The sequence below is a fragment of the Lepisosteus platostomus genome, chromosome 11, assembly GCF_059453375.1.
Source record: "Lepisosteus platostomus isolate fLepPlt1 chromosome 11, fLepPlt1.hap1, whole genome shotgun sequence".
NCBI classification, from domain to species: Eukaryota; Metazoa; Chordata; class Actinopteri; order Semionotiformes; family Lepisosteidae; genus Lepisosteus; species Lepisosteus platostomus.
In genome coordinates this window covers 252,395-274,310 of record NC_142621.1, presented here as the reverse complement: position 1 = coordinate 274,310, position 21,916 = coordinate 252,395, and the positions used below count along the sequence as shown (strand labels likewise).

Below are 21,916 nucleotides of genomic sequence, written 5' to 3'. Positions count from 1 at the left end.
AGAGACATGAGGTGACTTCATTCATTATTATAGTTGCAACTATAAATATGTACACTTTGCATCTTGACCAGATACAATTGTATGTTGCTTGGGAAACAGCCATCTGCTGAATTAATACATATAATAGTAGGAACTACAGATTTGTGTGTTTTAAGTTTCAGAACATACGTTTCTAAGCAAACAACTCCAAATGAAACATAACTTTGCTGGTTTTATCAAGGCAACTTAGCTAGAGATGATTACATAATAAGGCTTAAATTATATATTTTATGCTCCTGGTTTGTAACACATTGCCATAATAAGGGAATGAGACCATAAGCATGTTTTCAAAAGGCTGTTCATATACTTGAAAATTACACTAACAATGAAGAGATAAGAGTTGAATGAGTGCAGTATAATACCTTCCCAAGGATTCACCTGCAGGGCTGCAAATGTCTCATCAAAGCCCCTGCATTTCATTTGTTTAAAACCATCATTGAGAGTGTTTTGCATATATTGTGCCGTACTTTTCAGATCAGAAAAGGACTAGCTGTAGGGCCTCTTCGACACCAATAGCTTTGTGATGGCATTTTTAACACGATGCAGATGTAAGCACTTTTAGACAGGGGTAATATAATATGAGAACGGCATTCAACAAGGAGACAATTTGCCCTCTAGCTTCTTTTTTCTTTTGTATTCGGCACACATCCAGTGAACATTTGAAGTATATGTATTCATACAAATACATCATTAAAGCAAGTGAAATGCAGCTAAGCAGGTATCTGTGTAATGCGCTGAATGGTTGGAAAAGCCTCTGAGTTGCGTGCAGACCATGAGATTCTTTCAGTGAAAACCAATAATTAAGACAGAACATTTTCACACGACTCATTGTGTTACAGCCTGTTTAAAAACAGAGTTCAGTTTATTGGATTTCTTGAGGATAAGTTTGGAATAGGATGTCAGAAGATAAAGTCTTTCTTTTGGACTAGACGGAATTCTCAGTTTGAAGAACATGCCAGCTGCTGCATATTTTCACATGTGTTCATAATTCCGGTGTCAGAAGTCTAATCTTTGATGAATCGGCCAAACCAAAACTGAATAATATCCAATAAAAAATCCAGTAAGCATAACTTTTGCTGAAAAGGGAATAGTAATATCTATGTGTTCTCTTTTCTAACCCCAATGCCAATGTTAAATTCAATTTACTGCAGTTTTCTGTGTCATTCTATTGTTAATGTTGTGGTACTTTCATCATAGCTGACCTACCTGCCTGATAAATGCACTTGTTTACACTGCCACATCCTGTTCTATTTTTCTCTGTCTTTTATGCAAGTTTGGTGCCACTCAATATGATCATTTTTACAGACAAGAATTTGTTCACAAAGAACGTATCAGGTGAAATAAAGAATTATGCATATTATTTAAAGATCAATGAGGTAAAAATTAGCATGGTTTATGAACATTCTAATTTTCTCTATGCCATGTCTAATTGCTAATACCATGCTAGGCCTGTAAATGGCTTTAGACATCAAGGCATATTTGCCTTTAGGAAATGTTAAAAATACACAAATAAATAAATAAATAAATAAATAATTTGGAAATATCTTACCAGCACTCTCAACGTTTGAAGTAGAGTCAACTTTTTTACCTAAAATCAGCCAAAACAAAAGAATTTTATTCAATACAGTGAAAATCCATTTTACGGAAACATTTCATTTTTTCAGGGCATTTTCCTTCTCATGGATATGAAAAATTAAATTTAGAATTTGGCCTGTTGCCTTTTAGAGGCTTATCCTATTTTATCAGATTAGAATATTATTGTAGTTAGTCATACTGAACAGAAAACACATCCATAGACTGTGATCCTTATTAGTTACTTAGTGTTCAATGCATCTGTGTATGATATTTTAAAAACCAAGGCTGGTGTGATGTATTCTGATACAATGAAAATAATTTAGAAAAGATTAAGAAGACATTTTTTTACCTGTGTGCCAATTTCATTCATTGTTTATTTTTTGTTAAATAATTTTGTTCGCAAACTCAGCTGTGAAGATTTGGATAATTGCTTGGATGTGAATAAATTGCTGTCATGTTTCCAGTGATGAAGTGGCCAACCCAATATCACTGAATCATATATAAAGTTTGTGGCCCCAAAGTTTTATGCAATACTAGGAGGAAGGATGCAGTCACACGCAGTCACAGTTCATTAAAAAATGTTAGTGTTTTAGATCTATACTGAGCATCATAAATGTCTTTCAATCATTACTCATGTGCTGTATGTTTATAGATAGAGTATAATTATTTTGTTATTTAGGATACACCTGAGTGACTTTGACCACATTGATTGCGCCTGTGGCTGGTGGGCTGCCAGTTCGTATCCCGCGGCCGGCAGAGGAATCCTACTCTGTTGGGCCCCTGAGCAAGACCCTTAACCCCAACTGCTCCAGGGACGCTGTATAAATGGCTGACCCTGTGCTCTGACCCCAAGCTTCTCTCCCTGTCTGTGTGTCTCATGGAGAGCAAGTTGGGTGATGTGAAAAGACAGATTCTTAATACATGTATATGGCCAATAAAGTGATCTTATGTTATTATGAAAATGTTGATTGGGAACAGACAATATAGCGGTTTAACCCGTTGAATGTCAAGCCTAGTGAAAACAAATTAGACCCTTTCAGTGTTTTAATATGTCCTACTTATTCTCTTTATCAATGAATCAAGAATGTTTTTAGACCAAGCCAATGGATGTCAGCAAGAACAGCACAGACATTTATAATTCTTATATTTATGAATAAAGTAATAATAGTAATTGCTGTGTACAGTGGATCAATTGATGGGTATGTCCAAATGTGATTGTCTGGGAAGGAGTATTTAGTTGCTGCACAACTTCACTTGTAGGGACGGATGGAAGTCTAACTGCATGACTCAACAGTGACCATATCCTGGAACCTCACTTGCTAACTTTCCTGTAGGATAATCCCAATGTGACAACATTGCAGCAGGATAAAACACATCGTCTTTTATCAGTTTTCTTGACGGCAAGAGCATAACAGCTGTGACATGCTGTGGAAACTCTATTTAACAGACTTTGATCCCCACTTAACAGTTATGGATGGACTTGATGAGGATGTACAGTAGCATATATTATAGGGCTCAGAGACCAGTGAACACATATCCTGTGGGAAATGGGACAGAATCCAACAACACTGCATCTTCAAACAGGTGCAAAGCATATGTCACAGATACTATATACAACCTGTATTGTTTCGAACAATGAAAGCCTTCTAAACTGCTAAATGTATTACACATGACTTACTTAAAATACACTTTTATATTTTTTTGTAATGAACATGCTTACCTGAACCAGGTTTTGGTTTTCCACTTGCTTTGTTGCTCACTATGCTGGTGCTGCTCTTAGGCCTCTTTCCAGAGACTTTGGAATTAGTCGAGGGGGTCTTAGTGCTTTTCTGATTCCCCTTATCAGCCATCTCTATCTGGAAATCCTGTTGCTGAGAGAACAACTGTGTGAAAACCACGCAGTGGCAGTAATGCATCTCACCAATACTTGTTTTTCATCTGATACTGTAGGGATGAATCGAGTCATCTACACATTGTCAACGTACTGTGAAGATCCAACATTCAGATTCAATTCTCCAAGATGTATATATCAAAGTGCTATGACAAATTTCTACATTTGTTAAACCTTCTTGTGATATAACATCTCCAAGAAAAGCTGATTTAGATAACAAAAATACAATATATGAATATGTCTGCCTCTTTGCTTTTTATTTTTATATTTAAAAATCAGCTGTGCAGTTTATATGTGGGAATAACAGACTAGCTTGCTTAATTGTGTGGCTCAGTATTGAGATGTTAACCTGCATTTTTGGCAGTACTTTTTAAGTACGCAATGGCAAAATCACGGTTAAATTTGTCTATATTGGAAACACTGACACATTAAACAACAAACTTAACAAGAGTCATTTTATGGAGTCTTGAAACTGATTATTTGCCTAGCAAAAGAATTCATAAACTTGCAGTTTTCATCTTTTCATACTTTAAATATTTCAGTAATGAAACTTTGAAGGAGCAATTAATATTTCTCATATACACAATATACACACTTAAGGCATAAAAAAACTAAAGGAAAGACGTAAATAATTGATATGAAATGAACATAGAAAAGTTGTGATTGCACAAGTATTCAAACCTGTTTCTGCGGCAAACCTAAACACTAATTTAAGTTAACAAAGCCACACAATTAGTTGTATGGCCTCTGTCTGAGTTCAGTAACAGTTGTTCTTGTGATTTCAGAATAAAAACACCTTTCTCAGTGAAGTGTCAAGAAAAGGCCCAACCACAAAAACTAAGCAGTTTTCAAAACAAGTCAGGGATAACGTCATTGAAAAGCACAGATCAGGAGAGGTCAGAACATCCCTGTGAGCACGGTCTAGTCACTCATCAAGAAATGGAGGATGCATCTTACCACCCAGACACTGCCTAGATCGGGCTGTCCCTCCGAACTGAGCAGCTGGACAAGGAGGAAGCTGGTGAGGGACACCTCTGTATGGCCAAAGACAACTTTGAAAGAGTTTAATGGAGTTTAGACAGTTCAACAGCTGGGGAAAATGTGCATCAGTTAACAAAATCCCAGTCACTCCACAAACCTGTATGGCAGAGTAGAAACCCCATCTCATGTCCCGCATGGAGTTTTCATAAAAGCACCAGACTGATCCTGCATAAAATGTATCAAGAGTTGTTGTGGTCAGATGAGACCAAACTGGAACCCTTTGGTCTCGAAGCCAAGTGTTAGTTTTGGCACAGACCCAACGCAGCATAATCCCCAAGCAACTTGAGAAAGCTCACCTGCCAAGAAAAATGTGCATACTTTGCACCAGGTCAGTGGCTGTAAAAAGACTCGTGGGTGTAAGTGCTGCCAAAGTTTTTTACATCAAATATTGAGTACATAGGTCTGAATACTTATGCAATCAACGTGTTTAAAATGTTTCTCTTACAGACGGTAAAAGTTAGTTTAACAGCTCTGTGGATCGGCGCTTTGCTGTGGTGTTGTCGTCTAATGCTGACCAAATGGCTCCACCGTGTGGAAAATACAGCAATAAAATAATCTGAGGTTCGCATAACACTGCATCGAGTTCAACAGTTGCATCTTGGAAATGCACTCAATCGTGCTTAGCTTAGTGAATGGAAGGAAATCTATGCTTTTAGTGCTTACACTACAGATCAGCAGTCTTCAAATACCAGCTCTAAATAAAAGAGACCATGCATAGAACAAAAACCGACTACGTTTTACAAAGGCAAACAGTACTTTGCTAATGCGTTTAAAAGCAAAAGTCCGATAACGATTCATTGTTTAAACAAACATAACCAACCTCTCCTATGTCCCTTCACAGTGTTTTTCAGAAATTCCTGAGGTCAGACTTTAATGAATCCGGATTTCTTCGCATTTCTGTGTTCACTTCTTTCGAACAGTTTCCGGCGTCAATGCGGTTGCCAGGGGAGACCAAGTCGTGCCGTTGATTGACAGCTGGCCCATCCTATTACTTACGAGGGCTGCTGAGGCTCCATACCGCCTTCATTGAAGGTGTGATTTTAATTTTAAAGGCAACTAAGAAGCTCCCACTGTTAAAAGTTTTCCTTACAGTATTAACACTATTTAAACGACAAATGAAATCACTTTAAGATATGAAAATACCCAAAACAAATACGAAAATGGTGTTTACTTTTAGGTGTTTTATTGGGAATTAAAAAATGCAAAGCCATTATAATGAGGCAGCTACGCAGATTATTTAATAAATACGATCAGCATGGTAATAAAGATGCCCACGCATGTGTGTTACTCTGATTTAAAAACACACGCTTTGAGCCATTTGGCTATCAAAATATTTTTGGCAATAGTTATTTTTTTGCGTTTAACTGAGAACATTTATACAAAATGATCCAGAAAGCTGCAATTGCCTTGTCTGAAGATTATTCCGACCTCCTCCCTATATGACGTGCAAGTGGTTCAGTTGCTCCTGAACGGCCCAGTACAAAAAAAACTCTCGTTTGATAGAGATCTATTATTGCGGTGCCATTTATTGCCTGTGAATCTCTTACAGAAACACAGTGACTAAGGCAGAAAAGGGCTGTCCATTCAAGCACATGATGCTATGCTAATGGTTACAATAGGAACCTCGGGATTTTACCTTCCATCCTTGGATCAGCTGTTCCTATGGGAAGGTGTCAATTGATGATAATTGCAGCAATCAGTCCAGCCACTCATTAGAAGGTGCGTATCAGCTGGAGAGACCAGAGACCGAGCGAGTCTGAAGTCTGTTAATGGACTTCAGCGCGTTTCGCTTTGGAATAGAAACACCGTACTTTTAGTCGTTGACTTAAAAATGGAGTTGGTTTTCTACATTTGTCTTTACGCTTTTATGCTATTATTTCAGTACTGGTAATACTGGGTTAATTACTTAATATCTTAAGCGGCGTTTACGGGTTGTTCTTGCTGGTATGATGGCAGAAGGCGGGCGAGGTCCGGACTGTGAGATGCAGTTTGTTTTTCATTACTGCTCAGGTCAGAGCATAAAGTCAGGTAAGACACGGGATTTGTCCTCTTTGTTCCTTGTGTGTACCGGTGAGGTCAGAAAGGGTAATATAAATTAAGGAGGCTAATTGTAGCTCTCCTGAAGCGACTTTACTTTATTAGTTCAATAAAATAAAGAGCTCAGTTGTAATGCGAACTAGCAGATGTTAGGGTCCCAAGGACCAGGTCTGGGAATGCCTGCCTTATAATCTTACTGTTAAACCAGTGATCCTATAGTTTACTTCTAATTAGCACTTCCATAACCTTACATGTGCTGTAAGGCTATTACAACCCCTTTTTAGGGATGGATACTGCATTGGCAAATCAAGTGTTTCCCCTATCTAGAGGGACTGTTGGAAGCATTTTGTTAAGCCTGTCACTAACGTACTGTAGTAATAGACCCTCTGATATAGAACATTAATGGCAGTGCTTGCAGGAATTGCCTTACCTTTTACCACAATTTTGTACAAGAGACAACTTTTCATGGTTTCTTAATTACTTTTGTTAACTTGGAAGAAGACGTGGGAAAAGAAAGTGGAGTAAAAGCATTTTGTTGAATGTAGTTATGTTTTTTCAAGTGAATTTTTTTTCTCTCTAAGTGATGGAGAGCTATGAAAAATACTGCTGGTGATGGTGGATGAGATCTGCATGGCCTTTAAAAGGGACTAAATGAGAACTGTACTGCAAATTTGTTTTTATAAAACCTTATTTGAATTGCAGAATGAGGCTTAGACTACTTATTTTTTTAATTAACTAAACCATAATTTAACAATGTTTAGTAATGGAAGTTGAGCTTCTTGAATTGAATAGGTCCAGTTCTCCTTTTGGAAAATTATGCACCTGGAACATGAGCATCTCTCCAGGTTCTGGGTTGACTACAGAATTGCTGTGCTTTTCAGAAATGGAGGATGTGGGGCTGTCTGCCAGTTACAGCTCAATCAATGACCAAAGCGGCAATTCTTTTTGGGCTCAGAATGGAGAGGAACTTGACGCAGATGCTGTAGATGATTTCAGGAGGAAGCTCAAATATTTCTTCATGAACCCCTGTGAGAAATTCAAAGCTCGTGGACGAAAGCCGTGGAAGCTGATGTTGCAGATCCTTAAGATTGCTATTATTACCATCCAGGTAATTGTTTTTTTTTCCTCTTAAGGGACCACCTTAAATTTAGTTTATTTTTGATGGTCTTCAGGAGTGAAGAAGGACAAATGTACAGTATATCTCATTCTTACTAAGCTAAAGATCTGCTTGCAATTGAAAACCATTTGTTCTAATTAAATTTGAATTTCATATGAGTCCAAAGAGTGTGGAGCAGTTCTCATATTAAGAACTGGTACAGCTAGTTTAACTTGTCTAGAGTTTGTGTGGAACATCTCGGGGTTGTATTTTATTGGGTTCAATAAACACGCAAGTAAGTGAGCAGTCTGCTTAACCTGTACAGTGGTTCCCAGTTCTTGTTCTGGGGTACAAGTGTCTGCTGTTCTTTGTTGAAGCTGGGCTCTTGCTGTTTGACAGTCTTGACTTTTTTTTTCTTCATTCACTCCTTGATTTCAAAATAAACCCCTGAAGTGTAGTTCCTAAAACTTCAGGACATGGCACTTTATACATTCTCTCCTCAACATGGTAATTAGGAACTTGCTCCCCAATTTCTGAATGAACAGTGTCGGACACTCACACAGTAAGTCAGTGTTTTTCCTTCCGTTTAAATCGGATTTTAAATTTTTTTTTTTTAGACGCACACCTGAATGAGGCCACTACCAAAACTCACTAATTAGCACAGGGTTCAATACAATTAAAAATATTAATCAGCTTTTTAAGAGCTCATAGCAGATTTAAATGGGACTTAAACAGAAAATTGAAATAAGTAAGCCTGTGAATAAGAACGTGCCAGGAGCAAAACGCAGATGGTACTCTGGGATTGATAACATTATTGATACATACAAATCTATCCCTTCTATTCATTAATTTGCTCTCTTTCAACATTTTGCCTTTCCCATTCTTTGAATATCTTACAACTGCATATATTTGTTTTAACATTTAGTACAGTAGATATTACAATATTTTGTTATTATTAATCTATTATCATTTTGTAGTTGGTGTCTTTTGGATTGAGCAACCAGATGGTAGTTGCATTTAAAGAAGAGAACCTGATGGCTTTTAAGCATCTCTTTTTGAAAGGATACAGTGACCGACCAGATGAGACCTATGCAGTCTATACACAAAGTGAAGTGTATGATCACATCTATTTTGCAGTTAATCAGGTGAGTGCTAAATTTCAGTGCTTATGTTACCCTCTTCTGCTGCCGTCACCAATACCAGACATTGGATCAAAATATGAAAGTTCTTAAGTTCTTCCAAGAGTTCTTGATCTGCTACTCATATATTGAGCCCCTTAAATTCTAAGTACAATAAGGTTACACTTTTAATAGTGATAAAATGCAGTCTCTGGATTCCTTATGTATACCAAATGTTTCCCAATCCGCTTTAGTAGATCTTCATTAACTTCCATCAGAGTGCTGCTCTAGACGTGGCTGTTTCAGCTTTCCTCCTGGTTTGTGTTGTCTGGTGTCCTTAAACAGTTGACGTGAATCATGAATCTGTCATCTGTTAGTGGAGTGCTGGGCTTAAGTCATGTGGTTGGAAACTACTCTGCTTACTGTACAATCTGTGCTTGCTGTTTTTTTTTTTTTAAACACAGATGGGTGGACTTATTTCCTGTAAATTTGACTTCCCCTCTGCTGTGGTATGGAAGTAATTGAAAAGAATGTGATGACAAAAAAGAGTGGGTTTTAGGTTTAAAGCTCCGTAACATTAGATCTGATTCAGTTAGTATCCACTTGGACAATTGCTTACAGTGTCTTTTTAGATGAATACATGTATGGAAGCAGCATTGTCTGTGGAACTGTAGAGAAGTTTTTGCAGTATTTTTTTTTTCTTCAGCACTCCAGGCATGCCTCTATTGGTGTCCATGCTTCTTTTTATCCATTTTAATTGCGTTTATTTCAGTGAGTAATCATCATTATTCCCAGAAGGATTCAAGATATGCAGTAACCTTGACAGAACTTCATATTACATTTTCCAAAGCATTCTTATTGAACCACAATTTCTGTGCCAGTATGTTGAAAGGAATATAATCATACACCACCTAGATTAAACTAAAAATAATTGTGAACAATAGAGGGGAAGCTGTAATGAACTACAAAGCAGTTCATAATGGGAATTACAAGGCAATGTTAAAGAACACCCTTCTCCATGCTGTTGAGAACTCCATGTGCTGCATAATTATCTATCTTCCAAAATATTGGTACATTTAAAATTGTGGTTCTATAAGAATTCTAGAAGTTTCTAAAAACCATTCCGAAGGTTGAGTTGTGGATTTGTGGTCTGTTAGGAGTGTGCTTTGGACTGGGCAAAGTCCACCTGTGGCAAAAATGGTTAGAGAGCTTTTCAACTCCACACTTTTTAAAATAAGTTGACCAAATGTCTTCATTTACTTAAGAGACTAAATACTTCATGTTGAAATGTAGGTGAACTTTGGTGCTTTTATATAGATGACCTCTTAAACATTTAAAAAACAATTATCTGCTTTTTGGAACTCTTAATGTTAATGATTACTGAGTTTTATTGGTTAGTGGAATTCACACAAACTCCTACAGTATATACTGGAAATATCTGCTGGAATGCTGTATTTGACTGTAAATCTAGTCTTGCTTTGGCTAGAAAATGAAAGAAAAACATGTTGGAACTTAATTAGAATGCATCAGCTTTGAGGTTACAAACAATGGAAAAACTACATTTCAGCTTATAAGAGGCTGTAAAGGTGTTTTTCCAGAGGGCTTATAGATTGAAAGACAATTAAACTATAATTTTCTAGAAATTGTAGAACTGGCATTTACAATTTGATTTACAATTTTTCTTTAGAGACACTGCAACTTCATTTATTCAGTTCACTTTTTGTTCAGAGAGGAGATACTTGAGAAATAAAAAGTCTAACAGCTGTATGAATTAGTTTAAAAAAAGTGATATGAAGATTTTAAATTGTCATTCATTACTGTATTTACTTGGATTGTTTGTTTTGCTACAATGGAGGAATTTATAGATTTAATCATACCACTGACATTGCATTGGCTATGTTCTAATTCTCTCCTTCCTGCAACAAAACCTGAGAGGTTATGCGCAACGAGTTGTATCATTGTAAAGTATTTGTTTCCTTGTGACGCCTGGCCTTCTTTCTTTGTGTAGTACCTGAATCTCCACAACCTCACTGTTGGGAATCACGCTTATGAAAAGCTTGAAGATGTCTATACACCCCTGTCTGTCTGCCAGGCCTTCTATAAGAATGGCAGCATCTATCCTGGAAATGAGACATTTGATATTGACCCCCAGATTGAGACAGGTATTTAAAAATTGGACTTTGAACCCATACATGTGTGCCACAATTGGAAGTTACCATGTGTGCATCTAAAGCATTAAGCTTTGCTGTCATTGCTGGAAACCCAGCAATAGTTGTTGGTGGGGTGGGGAGGTGTTGCTTGGTGATTCTTGTGACCACAAAAACACAAAGCGGAACAAATGGTAAAATGTCTGGTGGATTGGCTGTTATTTCACAAACCTACAGTGTGTATACATTTTTTTTTTCCAAACATGGTTTGAGAAGCATAAATACTTAAGGGAATGACTTTCTTTTCTGTCCCAGCATGCATTGAAATATACCCATTGCAGCCTCTGGGAATCGGAACACTTCCTTCTGCCTTTACTCTGGATTTCAAAAGGTGACTTTTTAAATATTGGTTGATTAAGGCCACCTGCCAAGCTAAAAGAACAATGTATTTTTATGGGATTGGTAATGGGACTACTAATTTCTCTTTTTTTGAAAGAGAACGGTTAGCAGTTAGTTAAGTGGTACTACAGTTTATGATAATGTAAGTAGTGACTCCTAGAGATCTGTGGTGGTGATTGTTGAAAATGTCTCATGTGTCCTCTAGGCTGCTGTCTGTACATATTAACTTCACACTGAAGGCAATTAACCTTCAGACAGTGCGGCTTCATGAGCTTCCTGACTGTTATGACTTCACCGTCACAGTAAGTCACATGGAGACATCACTCCCTCATCTGCATGCGACTGGGTGTGGCGAGTCATTCTGTTATTAATGGCTGTATACAAAGGAAACCACAAACTGCAAGTGGTGACTAAGAAGTTATTAGTACTGAGAGGTCTGAGATTACCTATTTTTTTTTTTTCATTGAGGAACAAAACTAATATGTGACTTATAAAATAAGAATGAAATGTCTGTCACTCATAGCTGAGATAACGGAAACTATAAGGGGATAAAAGCACAGTCTCCTAAAAAAAATATTCCTCTTGTCAGATCTTTTCTACTAAAATGAAAGTATGCAATTTCTGAAAATCTGCTCATCAAAACACATTTTTCAAAGCCTTCCTCTTGGGGAATATTTGTAAACAACATACCATGATTATGTAAGAACTTTTGTTTTTTGTCGCCTTATTCTCAAGTAATTTTAAATGAGTTTTGATGGTGAAATGTTTTATGCAGAAGATTTGAATCAATAGGAGGTTTTGGCCAGTAGGTGGCTTTGTGACTATTAATGCTTATTTTTAAGTGCCGACCAAGATACTGTATAACTACTGTGCATTGTCCCTTTTAACATGTTGGAAATTATTTTACAGATTACATTCAACAACAAAGCTCACAGCGGCAAAATTAAAATTACACTGGACAACGATGTTGACATTAATGAATGCAGAGGCTGGAATGTCACAGGGGCTTGTATGTACTCTGGATCTATCCATACCCATTTAATTCTTATTTTTGAGGTGCCAGAGATGTCTGTGAGCAGAGATCTGGGCAATGTTAAAAATAATTCTAGATTCAGTGGTACATAAATTGAAGTCATTCAGAAGCCAGGGGACTGAAACCCAAGTCATGTCTGCAGACAGGGCTGCTCTTAGCAGTGACTGGACCAGTTTCCATTGTCACAGGGAAGTATCCTTGACCCTTCTGCTCCATAGCATAGTGGGACTGTGAACAAATGTCAACTTGAAAGAATGAATAGACTCAAATGAAAGAGGCAAGGTGCCACATGCATGTTGATGCTATCTGCAATGTTTTTTAACCGAGCATGGGAGATGTCGGCTGTTCTAATGATACACGATGGGTAACTGCCGCTTAATTCTATGATAGTTTCATGGTCAAACTTGTCGGTTTGTAACTGGAATTTAGTTTTGTTTTTATTTGTTGTTGGTAATCCTAAGCAACTGGAGTATTGATGTATAGTTTCCATTCACAGATCAGTTGTTCCTGATTCTCTGTATTATTTTCGTAAATATAATGGTTTAGCAGGCTTCTGTGCTGTTTTTTTTTTCTAGTATTTCAGCACCATTCATGTTTGTGGGGAAAGGTCTGGACACATGTAGAACAACCATGTAGTTACTCTCAAGATGATTGAAATTGCAGTCTCCTTGTGTTTGTCAGGTGTTACACAAGCCCCTGATGGAATCATTCAGAATTCTTTTCTTTTTTTTTTCATTCACAGCTCCAAGGAATATCCATTATCTGCTGGCTTTTGATTCATTTATCATCCTGGCATGTGTGGCATCCTTTATTCTTTGTATGCGCTCAGTCATCAATGGAATAAATCTGCAGTTGGTAAGTCAAGTTATAGTTTCGGCTGATAATACAATAGAGTAATCTGCAAAATGTGCACATCCATAGTTACAGTTGAAGTATGTTTCTATGCACTGTTTATTCAAGGAATGAAAGATGGCACTCTCAATAGCCATGTTTCCACCTCCTAGTCAAATTGATCTCCATGTTTAAATGCAATAGAGCTTGAAGAATTAAAAAAAAAAAACAGAATAAGCCAAGAATTGTCAGGAAGTCAAAGTGGCTGCAGAAAGACTAGATGGACCAGATAATGCAGTTATTGTCTCATCTGGAAGGAGATATCTTGGATATACCAGCAAATACTGCTACTTCTTCACTTTAGGAAATATACCTGGCCTGTCTGGACAAAGTGTTTTTGTTCTGCTGTGAGCACATGCATGCAGGAATGTACCTAAATTAAAATATATAAGAGTTTTTTTTATTTTGCCATCCTTGAACTTTTTGGAGTATTGTGCTTGAATATTATGTTGTCAGCTTATAAATCTGCACCCACTTTTCATCTGCCTCTGTCTCTACCTGCTCTGGGGTAATTTATTTGTAATGCATTCTCAATTCAAGTGAGATAATGATACAAATTTAACACATTAATTGGTAATGTTTGATACCTTTTTGTATTTCAGGAATATGCAGTCTTTTTTCTTACCAGGTACAATAAGAAAGTGCCCTGGTCAGAACGTATGGAGTTTGTGAATGGTTGGTACATTCTCATCATTGTCAGTGACACACTGACAATCATTGGCTCCATCCTGAAAATTGAAATACAGACAAAGGTTAGTTGGAGATTGAATAAATTATTTTTTCCCGGCAACGGATTTCACATCAAATACTAAGTAAATGTACAGTGTATATACAGCAAGCATCAAAAGAAATATAGCCTTCTATTTCTGCATGTATGTTTTTAGAACAATAAATGTATATGGAGTTTGGATATTGATTAAACATTTCTTGCTTTCCTTTGGTTAATGGATCACTAGACTGTCTGCGATGCATTCAAGTGGCTTTGACTGTCATTGCTGATTGCACTAAATCGCCTCATTAGTGACAGTAGATCGAAGTGATGAATTTCAAGCCTGGAACAAAATCAGGAAAGAAAGTAACAAATGGTACATATTGATTAAGCAAACAAACCATGTTATTGCGATGATGGTGCAACACCTCAGGTGGACTTGAAAACAGTGGAGTAAAGTCCTCGTAGTGATGAATCAAGACTTTTTTTTTTTGGTTAGACCACCATCATGAATGTCGGTGTGTTCCATGTGTTTTGATAAGACTGTAAGTGTATACAATGAACCAATTAATGGCAGAACTGCAATTTTAGTGGATGACCGTTACCTGACCACACAGTGCAACATTTATCAAGTTATTGGATCCGACTTCCTGTCCTTGCTATGGGCTCATCCTGTCTTATGAAACTTAAACAAATTTTTACTGATTTTAATGACTTGTTTTTACTGATTTTCTTGCACAACAAGAATATTTGTGCCATGGATGCCCTTCTCGCCAGACTGGAGCCCCATTGAACATTTGTGAGATGGGTTGGGACAACGTGGCATCTAGGGGTCAAATCAGTGAACAGTTACTTTTAGGCTCTAGCAGTGGAATAGGAAAGAATCCCATGACTGCTCTTTTGAAACCTGATGGGGCCCAATGTTGATCGACCTTGTTAATGATCAAATTTCATCATGCTGTTTAAATTCTGTGCCATATTTTTTCAATAAAATGCCAGTGCACTTGCTGCAAAAGTGTCATTTTCCTGAAAATGTTTGTGGTTATGAGTGAAATAACAGACTAAGCATCAAAAGTAATATTTTTATAGGCATGCACTGTAACTGTGATTTATTGTCCTTTCTGCTACTTTATTTATTCTACTAATTATTCTATTGATTGCATACAAATTGCTTAGCAAATGCCCTTATCCAGTGCAAGTATTAATAAAATGTACAGGTGCCGGCAGCAATTGGTGGCCAAGATTGCGTATCCATGTTCATAGACAATCGCATTTTGATGAGAAATGTATACGGCTTCCTATACATGTCCAAAATGCCCATGACTAACACCCTCTATGCTAGCTGTTATTCCCCTTAAGGTGAGATCAAAGGTCACATTTTTTTTTTTTTTTTAGAGGTAGAATCGGTTCCCTATGTGTGGGGGCAGCCATGACTGTATATGCACTGTACAGTATAAGGAGAAATGATCTAAGTTTGAATATGACCTTTAGGAAAGGTTTAAGGTCACAGGAAAGTATATCTTCTGATATAACACAAAACTTCCTATGTGTGCTCTCTCATAGCCAATTGACCCAATGTGTAGCTTTTTACTTTTATGGCCTTTTTAAAAAAAGGTTTAGCATTTATGTGCTAGGTAATATGTTACCGAGCCATGGGTTTCTGTTCCATTGTAACCATACCCCTACCCACACTAAATATGGAGTTAGAAGCTTTTATTAGATCAGCTATATAAGATCTTTGAGCCATCTCTCTATGCAATAATGTGATCATGACTTATTCAGTTCACAATAATTCCCATAGTCTGTTACTCTTTAACTGGTTACAGACGTCAATGCTATATAGAGAGAGTGATTGCTGTGTCAGTGTACAAGCTATAAAGAAACAAATAGAAGCAAGCTCATAACATCCTATAAGTCAACTATAGTTATGGTGCAAGATATGTGTTCTTATTCTTAAGGACGGTCTGATTTGATTGTGCTCCTAGGAGCCATTTTTAAAAAATAAATTTAGAATTGCACAATTGGAGAAGAGGTATGACCATAACCACTACAAGGGTCTGGGAAGGTACAGGGGTCACTGTGTCAGCAGGAGCCTTGAGAACATGGCCATCTAATTCCAGCCTACACTCCGCCACACCTCAACACTTGTGCACCCCCTCATGGGAAGCCTTTGCCCCTTACGGAGCTTAGTCTGTGCGGAGGTGAGCATCTTTACTCGGAGAGACAGTTGGGACCCCTGGGCTGTTTTCTTAATGTAAAAATTGTTTGGAACAAATTTTGAGGGATCATGTCATAGTCCACATACACTGTTTCATTTCAATCCCACAAGCATGTTCAGAGAATGTTGTCTGAATATTTGTTGGGAAGCCTAGTAGGGTGTAACCAATCAACCTGTTCTGCACAAGTCTAAATCTCGATTATGAGGGAACGCTTTGTGTAGAGCTCCAGATCTCTCACTTATCAAAGTGAGAAACTCTTGAATCCTTCTATATGGGAACTGTGCTGCATGAAAAGTCATTTCCACCTTCATATGAGCTTTGTGACTGAATGTGAGCAATAGAAAATATGCACTCTTTGATCAGCATAGAACAGCCATGTTTATTGAGATAGGTCACATTATTAATATTGATAACAAGATACTACTTTGTTTAGTAAATTTTGCTTAGTTTGGCCTAGTAGTTTCAGAAGAGAAATTCATTATTTTTGCCAAATCCAGTTTTGCAGACAAACAGTGACCCGTTATCTTATGAATGTCATTTTACAATGAACATGGATTAAGATGACTCCACATGATTTAGACCTCTGATATTTAGTTTGAAAGCAAATTCTGTATTAAAATTTTAATTTTTGCCAAAACAGCGGGGCCTGCCAAGTTAACTTTCACTCTGATGATTTATACAAGACCAAGTTTTTGGCTCTTGGTTTGGATTTGAAAATCCAAATAATGACAAAAGCTTCAGCACCCATTATCTCTTGTAGAAAAACAAAATCCTTATCAGTACTGATCCTATCAGTACTGTGGTCAAGTTTTTTTTTTTTCAGTCAAATTCACTGAATTTGTCTGAGCACAGTGCATTACACTCTCCTTACAATGGCTTGAGAATTATTTAATAGACATAGGCACTTGTAGCTCATATGTTTGTACCCAGTCTGTCCTGTTAGATTCTGATTTTGTTCTGTATTCTCAGTTATGGCCCTAGGATGTTTTGGGCATGATGGTGCATTTGAAGTATTGAAGAGTTTTACTTTGTTTATTAGGCATGTTCTATTCAGAAGTGTGGAGTAACATTAACAAGATTTAAGATGTCTAAAGCATAATCAACTTTTCTTTTTCTCGTGTCATAGATATAGAGAAAAGGGCAGGTCTCTTTATGTGTAATCTGAAAATGGGGCATAATTTTTTTACCTTTTCTTTTAGAATTTAACAAGTTATGACATCTGCAGCATTTTATTGGGAACCTCTACAATGCTCGTTTGGATTGGAGTTATTCGCTACTTGGGCTTCTTTCAAAAGTACAATGTAAGTATCAATCCAAATGATGTTGTATTTAGGTTCCTTTATAGGCTTTAATAAGTTGAGTCCAGGGATTTCATTTTCTTCATTTTTTCGTTTTATACATAATTATTTCTGGACTGCCTCTGTTACGTTAGAGTAGTCATGAACAGTTCCTGTAGTATATACTTTAACGAAGATTATTACGCTCGACCAGTTAATCATGTCATATATGACACCACTCTCCTCTGAAATCTAGATAATGGACCTAGTCTTTTGGCATAGAGGAGATACCTGCTATTCTCAAGGTGTGGTGTTGTGTGTGCTTGGAGCCCATGAGTGACTGGCACTGAATTTTGGTGGATGCAGAACAGATGCACTCATCGTGTATTGTGGAACGAATGTTTGGTTTAACCTAACTTATTAGGTTACTACAGTAGGTCTTCAAGGTTTCTGACACTGTGGCCCTTGAGGCATCTGTTCCTGTACCAGAGAATTAAGGTTTTGATTCCAGTGTTACTGCTTTGTTTTATTTTGACAGATTTTGATATTAACCCTAAGGGCAGCCTTTCCAAATGTAATTCGGTTCTGCTGCTGTGCGGCGATGATCTACCTTGGGTACTGCTTCTGTGGATGGATTGTATTGGGACCTTACCATAACAAAGTAAGCATTTCTTTGGAATGCATAAAGAGAGGAGGAGAGCAGCATCTTATTTCATACTTAATTTGTTTTTGGAAGGAAGTGCAAATAAGGATTAATCAATTAATGATGATGTTTGCAGTATGTTAATGACTTTGTGTTCCAGTTCAGAACCTTAAACACTGTGACCGAATGCCTGTTCTCCCTCATCAATGGAGATGACATGTTCCCAACATTCAGTGACATGCAGCAGAAGAGTTACCTGGTGTGGCTGTTCAGCCGAGTCTACCTGTACTCCTTCATCTCCCTCTTCATCTACATGGTACTCAGCCTCTTCATCGCCCTCATCACTGATACCTATGAAACTATTAAGGTAGGTTAACAACTCATGCATAAAATTAAATGTCCTCGATGTCCACTTTTTTTTTTCAACTAAGGACCCTAAAATCTTTATAAAATAAAAAATTTGAGGAGCATTTCTTGTTTCCTTTGAAGTTGTGGTTAGTAAGTCAGCTGCTTAAAAATATTTTATGAGATTTCAACTTTTGTTTTTCAAGCAACACCAACGAGATGGATTCCCAGAATCCAAGCTGCAAGAATTCATAGCAGAATGCAAAGACTTGCCTGCTTCTGGGAGATACAGGATAGAGGAAGACAAACTGTCATGCTTCTCATGCTGCTGGTCACGGTGAGTTCTGCTGTCAGAGCAGAACATTTCCTCTTGACACAAAGAACCTTTTTTGTAGGTAATGAAAACTGTAGTTAACTTTACATGAAATAATGAACTGAAACTCAGCCTGACTCTGCACTGCATATCTGAATAAAGAACAGTACACACATCTGGACTACGAAGTACATGGCTCAGAGAGATTTTATTGGCCTCATTATTGCCAATTATGTGTTAAGATTTCTGTAGAGCTGAACTTTGATTAAACAGTATATTGTTCTGAGTTCTGCACAAAGTCACAATTATTCAGTAATGAAAGTTAGTCTCTTTCTGTGACTACATCTTCATCACAAGACAGTTGTGAATAACTTCCTCTTTTATTATGCATCTATCGTAACTGTCACGGCACGATTTCCAAGTGGTTTGAAAGAGCTACAATTAAATTCCCTCTTGTGCACAATGACCTGGCACACACAATGCTGGGCTCATGAAATAGGTGATTTATTCATTCCACAGCATACAAGGAACACGGGCTTTTCTTTAACCGATAGGCTTCTGCAGCTTAGAAACAGTCCCAGCAACCAAAGGTCCAGGCAGAGGTCTAAACAAATTTCAAGATGGCAGACTAAGCTGAATCTCCCTAAATCTTTCTCCTGTATTTTCTTAAGAGCTGGCAAACTGAATGTATAGACAGGTTCAACTAAATGTTTGCATTTACATTGTAGTTATAACTTACATACCGTATGTTCAATGCACAAATTGTTATTGGTTTCAATCCACTACCCTTCTCTAAGAAAATAACTTTAAAATAAACTTCTCTGTATTTTTTACTTGTGTGCAGTTCATCATATTACATATTATACTGTTGATCTGAAGAAGTCCATTGGGTTGCTTTTGTCAATGCTTTGTGGGGTTTTAAATACTTAAATCAGGTTGACTTCTTTTGTGTTTAGCACTAAAAAGATCTTTCCCACATTATATTTGGATCTATATTACCTGAAAATAACACGCCGCAGTTGTCGTTGTTAAATGTTGCTTGCCAAGATGGGCTGTGGTCAGAATACAGATCCCTGTAATACTTCACTAAAGATCAATTTGAGCATTCACCCCTTACCTGTACTCTTTTCTATCCACTATTCAAACTAAAAACATACATTTCCTGTTCTTATGCATATATAGGAGTATAGTGTGTAGAACACCATCAGGATCTTGTGAGTTGTTTATCTCAAGTGCAACCATTACCTGTAACACTTCTGCTTTTTCTATGCAAACACTGTTTACATTGTTCAGCTTGAGGCATGTTGTCACCTTCTTCCTTGGTAAACATCTAGGTAAATATTTAATACGTTAGGCTAAAACCATTATTTTTGTAATTCTTTAATTACATGATCTGTCTCACATGATCTGAGACCACGATCCTCGTCTGCACGTACAGTAGGAGCCCTAACCACAATTTCACACTACTAAAATATTTAATCATTTGAAAGTCTTATGTCTGACACTTTCTCTCATTTTTTTAGTGTTGGTGTAGCACAGGAAAAAATATATTATACATTGCAATATTCTTTTCTTTTACCTTTCATATATTCTGTTTCACTTGTACGTCAAGTACATTATTTCTTCTGCACACATTTACTGTTCCTAACATCAGTAATGGCCTGAGTCAATCATTAACACTAGTTGTAAGAATTCTTTGTATACCTATTTATAAATGTTCAACAGGAAAATTACAAAACTCGCGTAACTACGTTTTTCCTTGTCTACCACAGTGGTTCTCTATTAAATTAGCCCTTCTCTATACAGCAGATGCTTCTATTTCCACAATTCTCTATAATGTCCATCTCGGAAATTAAATTAATTTATATTTAAAACACTTGGCTTTTTGTGATGTTTTGTTCAATATTTTAATTCCAGGTTCGATGATTCGGAGGGGAGACTGGACTGCTAGCTGTGTACTGCTCAAGAGATCACTGCACTTTCATCTGACACTACACGAAAAGTCCATTAATAATGGAATTATAAAAGACTAACTGAATTGTTAATTGTCGGTGCAGACTTCTTCTATTGTTGATGTTAAACATAGAATAAATAGAATAACAATCACTTAATGGTATAGATTGTAACACAACAGATCATCTTTGTATTTCATGGTATGGCTGTTATACAACAATCGATGTTTGATAAAAACAAATTGTTGCTACTATCCAAGGCATTAATGAAGTCTGGGGAAAAAAGTTAAAAGTAGAGTAAAACTGAATACACTAGCAATGACTGACTTATGTAGAACAGCCATTTTCAGCAGAAATGGATTCAAATGCTTGTGGTTTAGGCAATTAAAAGAATTCAATTTAGAAATTGATACTGTATTAGAAATCTGTATATAAACACTGAGGAAAATAAAACGTAAAGGAAAATAAAAAGTAAAGCAGGCAAATATGTATGGTGCATTTGCAAAAAAATTCTCAACATTTAAAGGTTTATCATTCTGGGGAAAGATTTATTTTGGTTTCATCTGTAGAATCCCTACTCACTTTTAATAACTTATTGATAAAGGGCCTTTCCAAACCCAGGGATGCTATATATCATGAATAAAGAAAAATACAAAAAAGACCAATAAAAGTACAGTAAGTGAAGAAAAAAACAGGAGCGTACAGGTATTTACAGATTGACTTAAGGCAATAAACCACAGATGTTGGTAAAAAGGTAAGTTTAGATTTGAAGAGAGTCAGAGAAGGCGTCTCTCACAGTCTGAGTCTGAGGAAGGTCATTACACAACACAAGTAGCGATCGATAAGGCGCCGTCACCAAAAGTCCATGATTTAGTCCTGGGGACAGTGAGTAGAGGACCGGCCTCAAGTGACCGGAGCCTATGGGGGTGTGTGGACATGAGGAGCCAGATTGTTGGAGCCTTGAGTCAGTAGCAAGATCTTGTATTGACTACCTGACTTTATAGGCCACAAATTTAGAGACTTAAGTGTAAAAGTGATATTCTGCAAGGGTCTGGTGTGAGTAAGGTACTCTAGCTGCAGAGTTTTGAACATATTGCAACTTGTTGAGAAGAGAGTTAGGGAGTCCACAGAGTAAAGAGTTTACTGAAGGCTGATGCACAGAAGACGGGTCAGCAGCCGTGTAGAGTGCGG

The 21,916-nt window shown here is 37.1% G+C and overlaps 2 protein-coding genes across 5 annotated transcripts in view; one reads left to right on the top strand and one right to left on the bottom strand.

Moving 5' to 3' along the window:
• Positions 1 to 5,576, bottom strand: part of dnai3 (dynein axonemal intermediate chain 3) — a 29,959-nt gene extending 24,383 nt beyond the window's left edge. For 2 of the 3 annotated variants that reach the window (XM_088597649.1, XM_088597650.1), the window contains exons 1-4: positions 5,367 to 5,576; positions 4,644 to 4,711; positions 3,335 to 3,485; positions 1,589 to 1,627 (exon numbers count right to left, since the gene is read on the bottom strand). In XM_088597649.1, coding sequence (XP_088453775.1) covers positions 1,589 to 1,627; positions 3,335 to 3,485; positions 4,644 to 4,682 — 229 coding nt within the window. In that variant the 5' untranslated portion in view covers positions 4,683 to 4,711; positions 5,367 to 5,576. The remainder of the gene's footprint in view (positions 1 to 1,588; positions 1,628 to 3,334; positions 3,486 to 4,643; positions 4,712 to 5,366) is intronic. The other variant, XM_088597651.1, reaches the window with a different exon arrangement.
• Positions 5,577 to 5,712: 136 nt separating this feature from the next.
• mcoln3b (mucolipin TRP cation channel 3b) lies at positions 5,713 to 21,201 on the top strand. Of its 2 annotated transcripts, none has more exons than XM_088597654.1 (14): positions 5,713 to 6,265; positions 7,465 to 7,691; positions 8,657 to 8,824; positions 10,806 to 10,959; positions 11,260 to 11,335; positions 11,549 to 11,645; positions 12,253 to 12,352; positions 13,119 to 13,231; positions 13,870 to 14,019; positions 17,395 to 17,496; positions 18,011 to 18,133; positions 18,276 to 18,482; positions 18,667 to 18,797; positions 20,691 to 21,201. In XM_088597654.1, exons 2-14 carry the CDS (start codon positions 7,467 to 7,469, stop codon positions 20,722 to 20,724), a joined length of 1,680 nt encoding a protein of 559 aa, XP_088453780.1. In that variant the 5' UTR covers positions 5,713 to 6,265; positions 7,465 to 7,466; the 3' UTR covers positions 20,725 to 21,201. The 2 variants fall into 2 exon arrangements, with proteins under 2 accessions (XP_088453780.1, XP_088453779.1); XM_088597653.1 differs by lacking the exon at positions 5,713 to 6,265 and adding an exon at positions 6,275 to 6,574.
• Positions 21,202 to 21,916: the final 715 nt, after the last annotated feature.

Bases quoted from the DNA above. Each gene is read 5' to 3' on its own strand.
- mcoln3b (XM_088597653.1), top strand. From the start codon at position 6,493: ATGATGGCAGAAGGCGGGCGAGGTCCGGACTGTGAGATGCAGTTTGTT. The intron at 8,825-10,805 runs GTGAGTGCTAAA...TTCTTTGTGTAG, and splicing joins TCTATTTTGCAGTTAATCAG to TACCTGAATCTCCACAACCT. The intron at 18,483-18,666 runs GTAGGTTAACAA...TTGTTTTTCAAG, and splicing joins ATACCTATGAAACTATTAAG to CAACACCAACGAGATGGATT.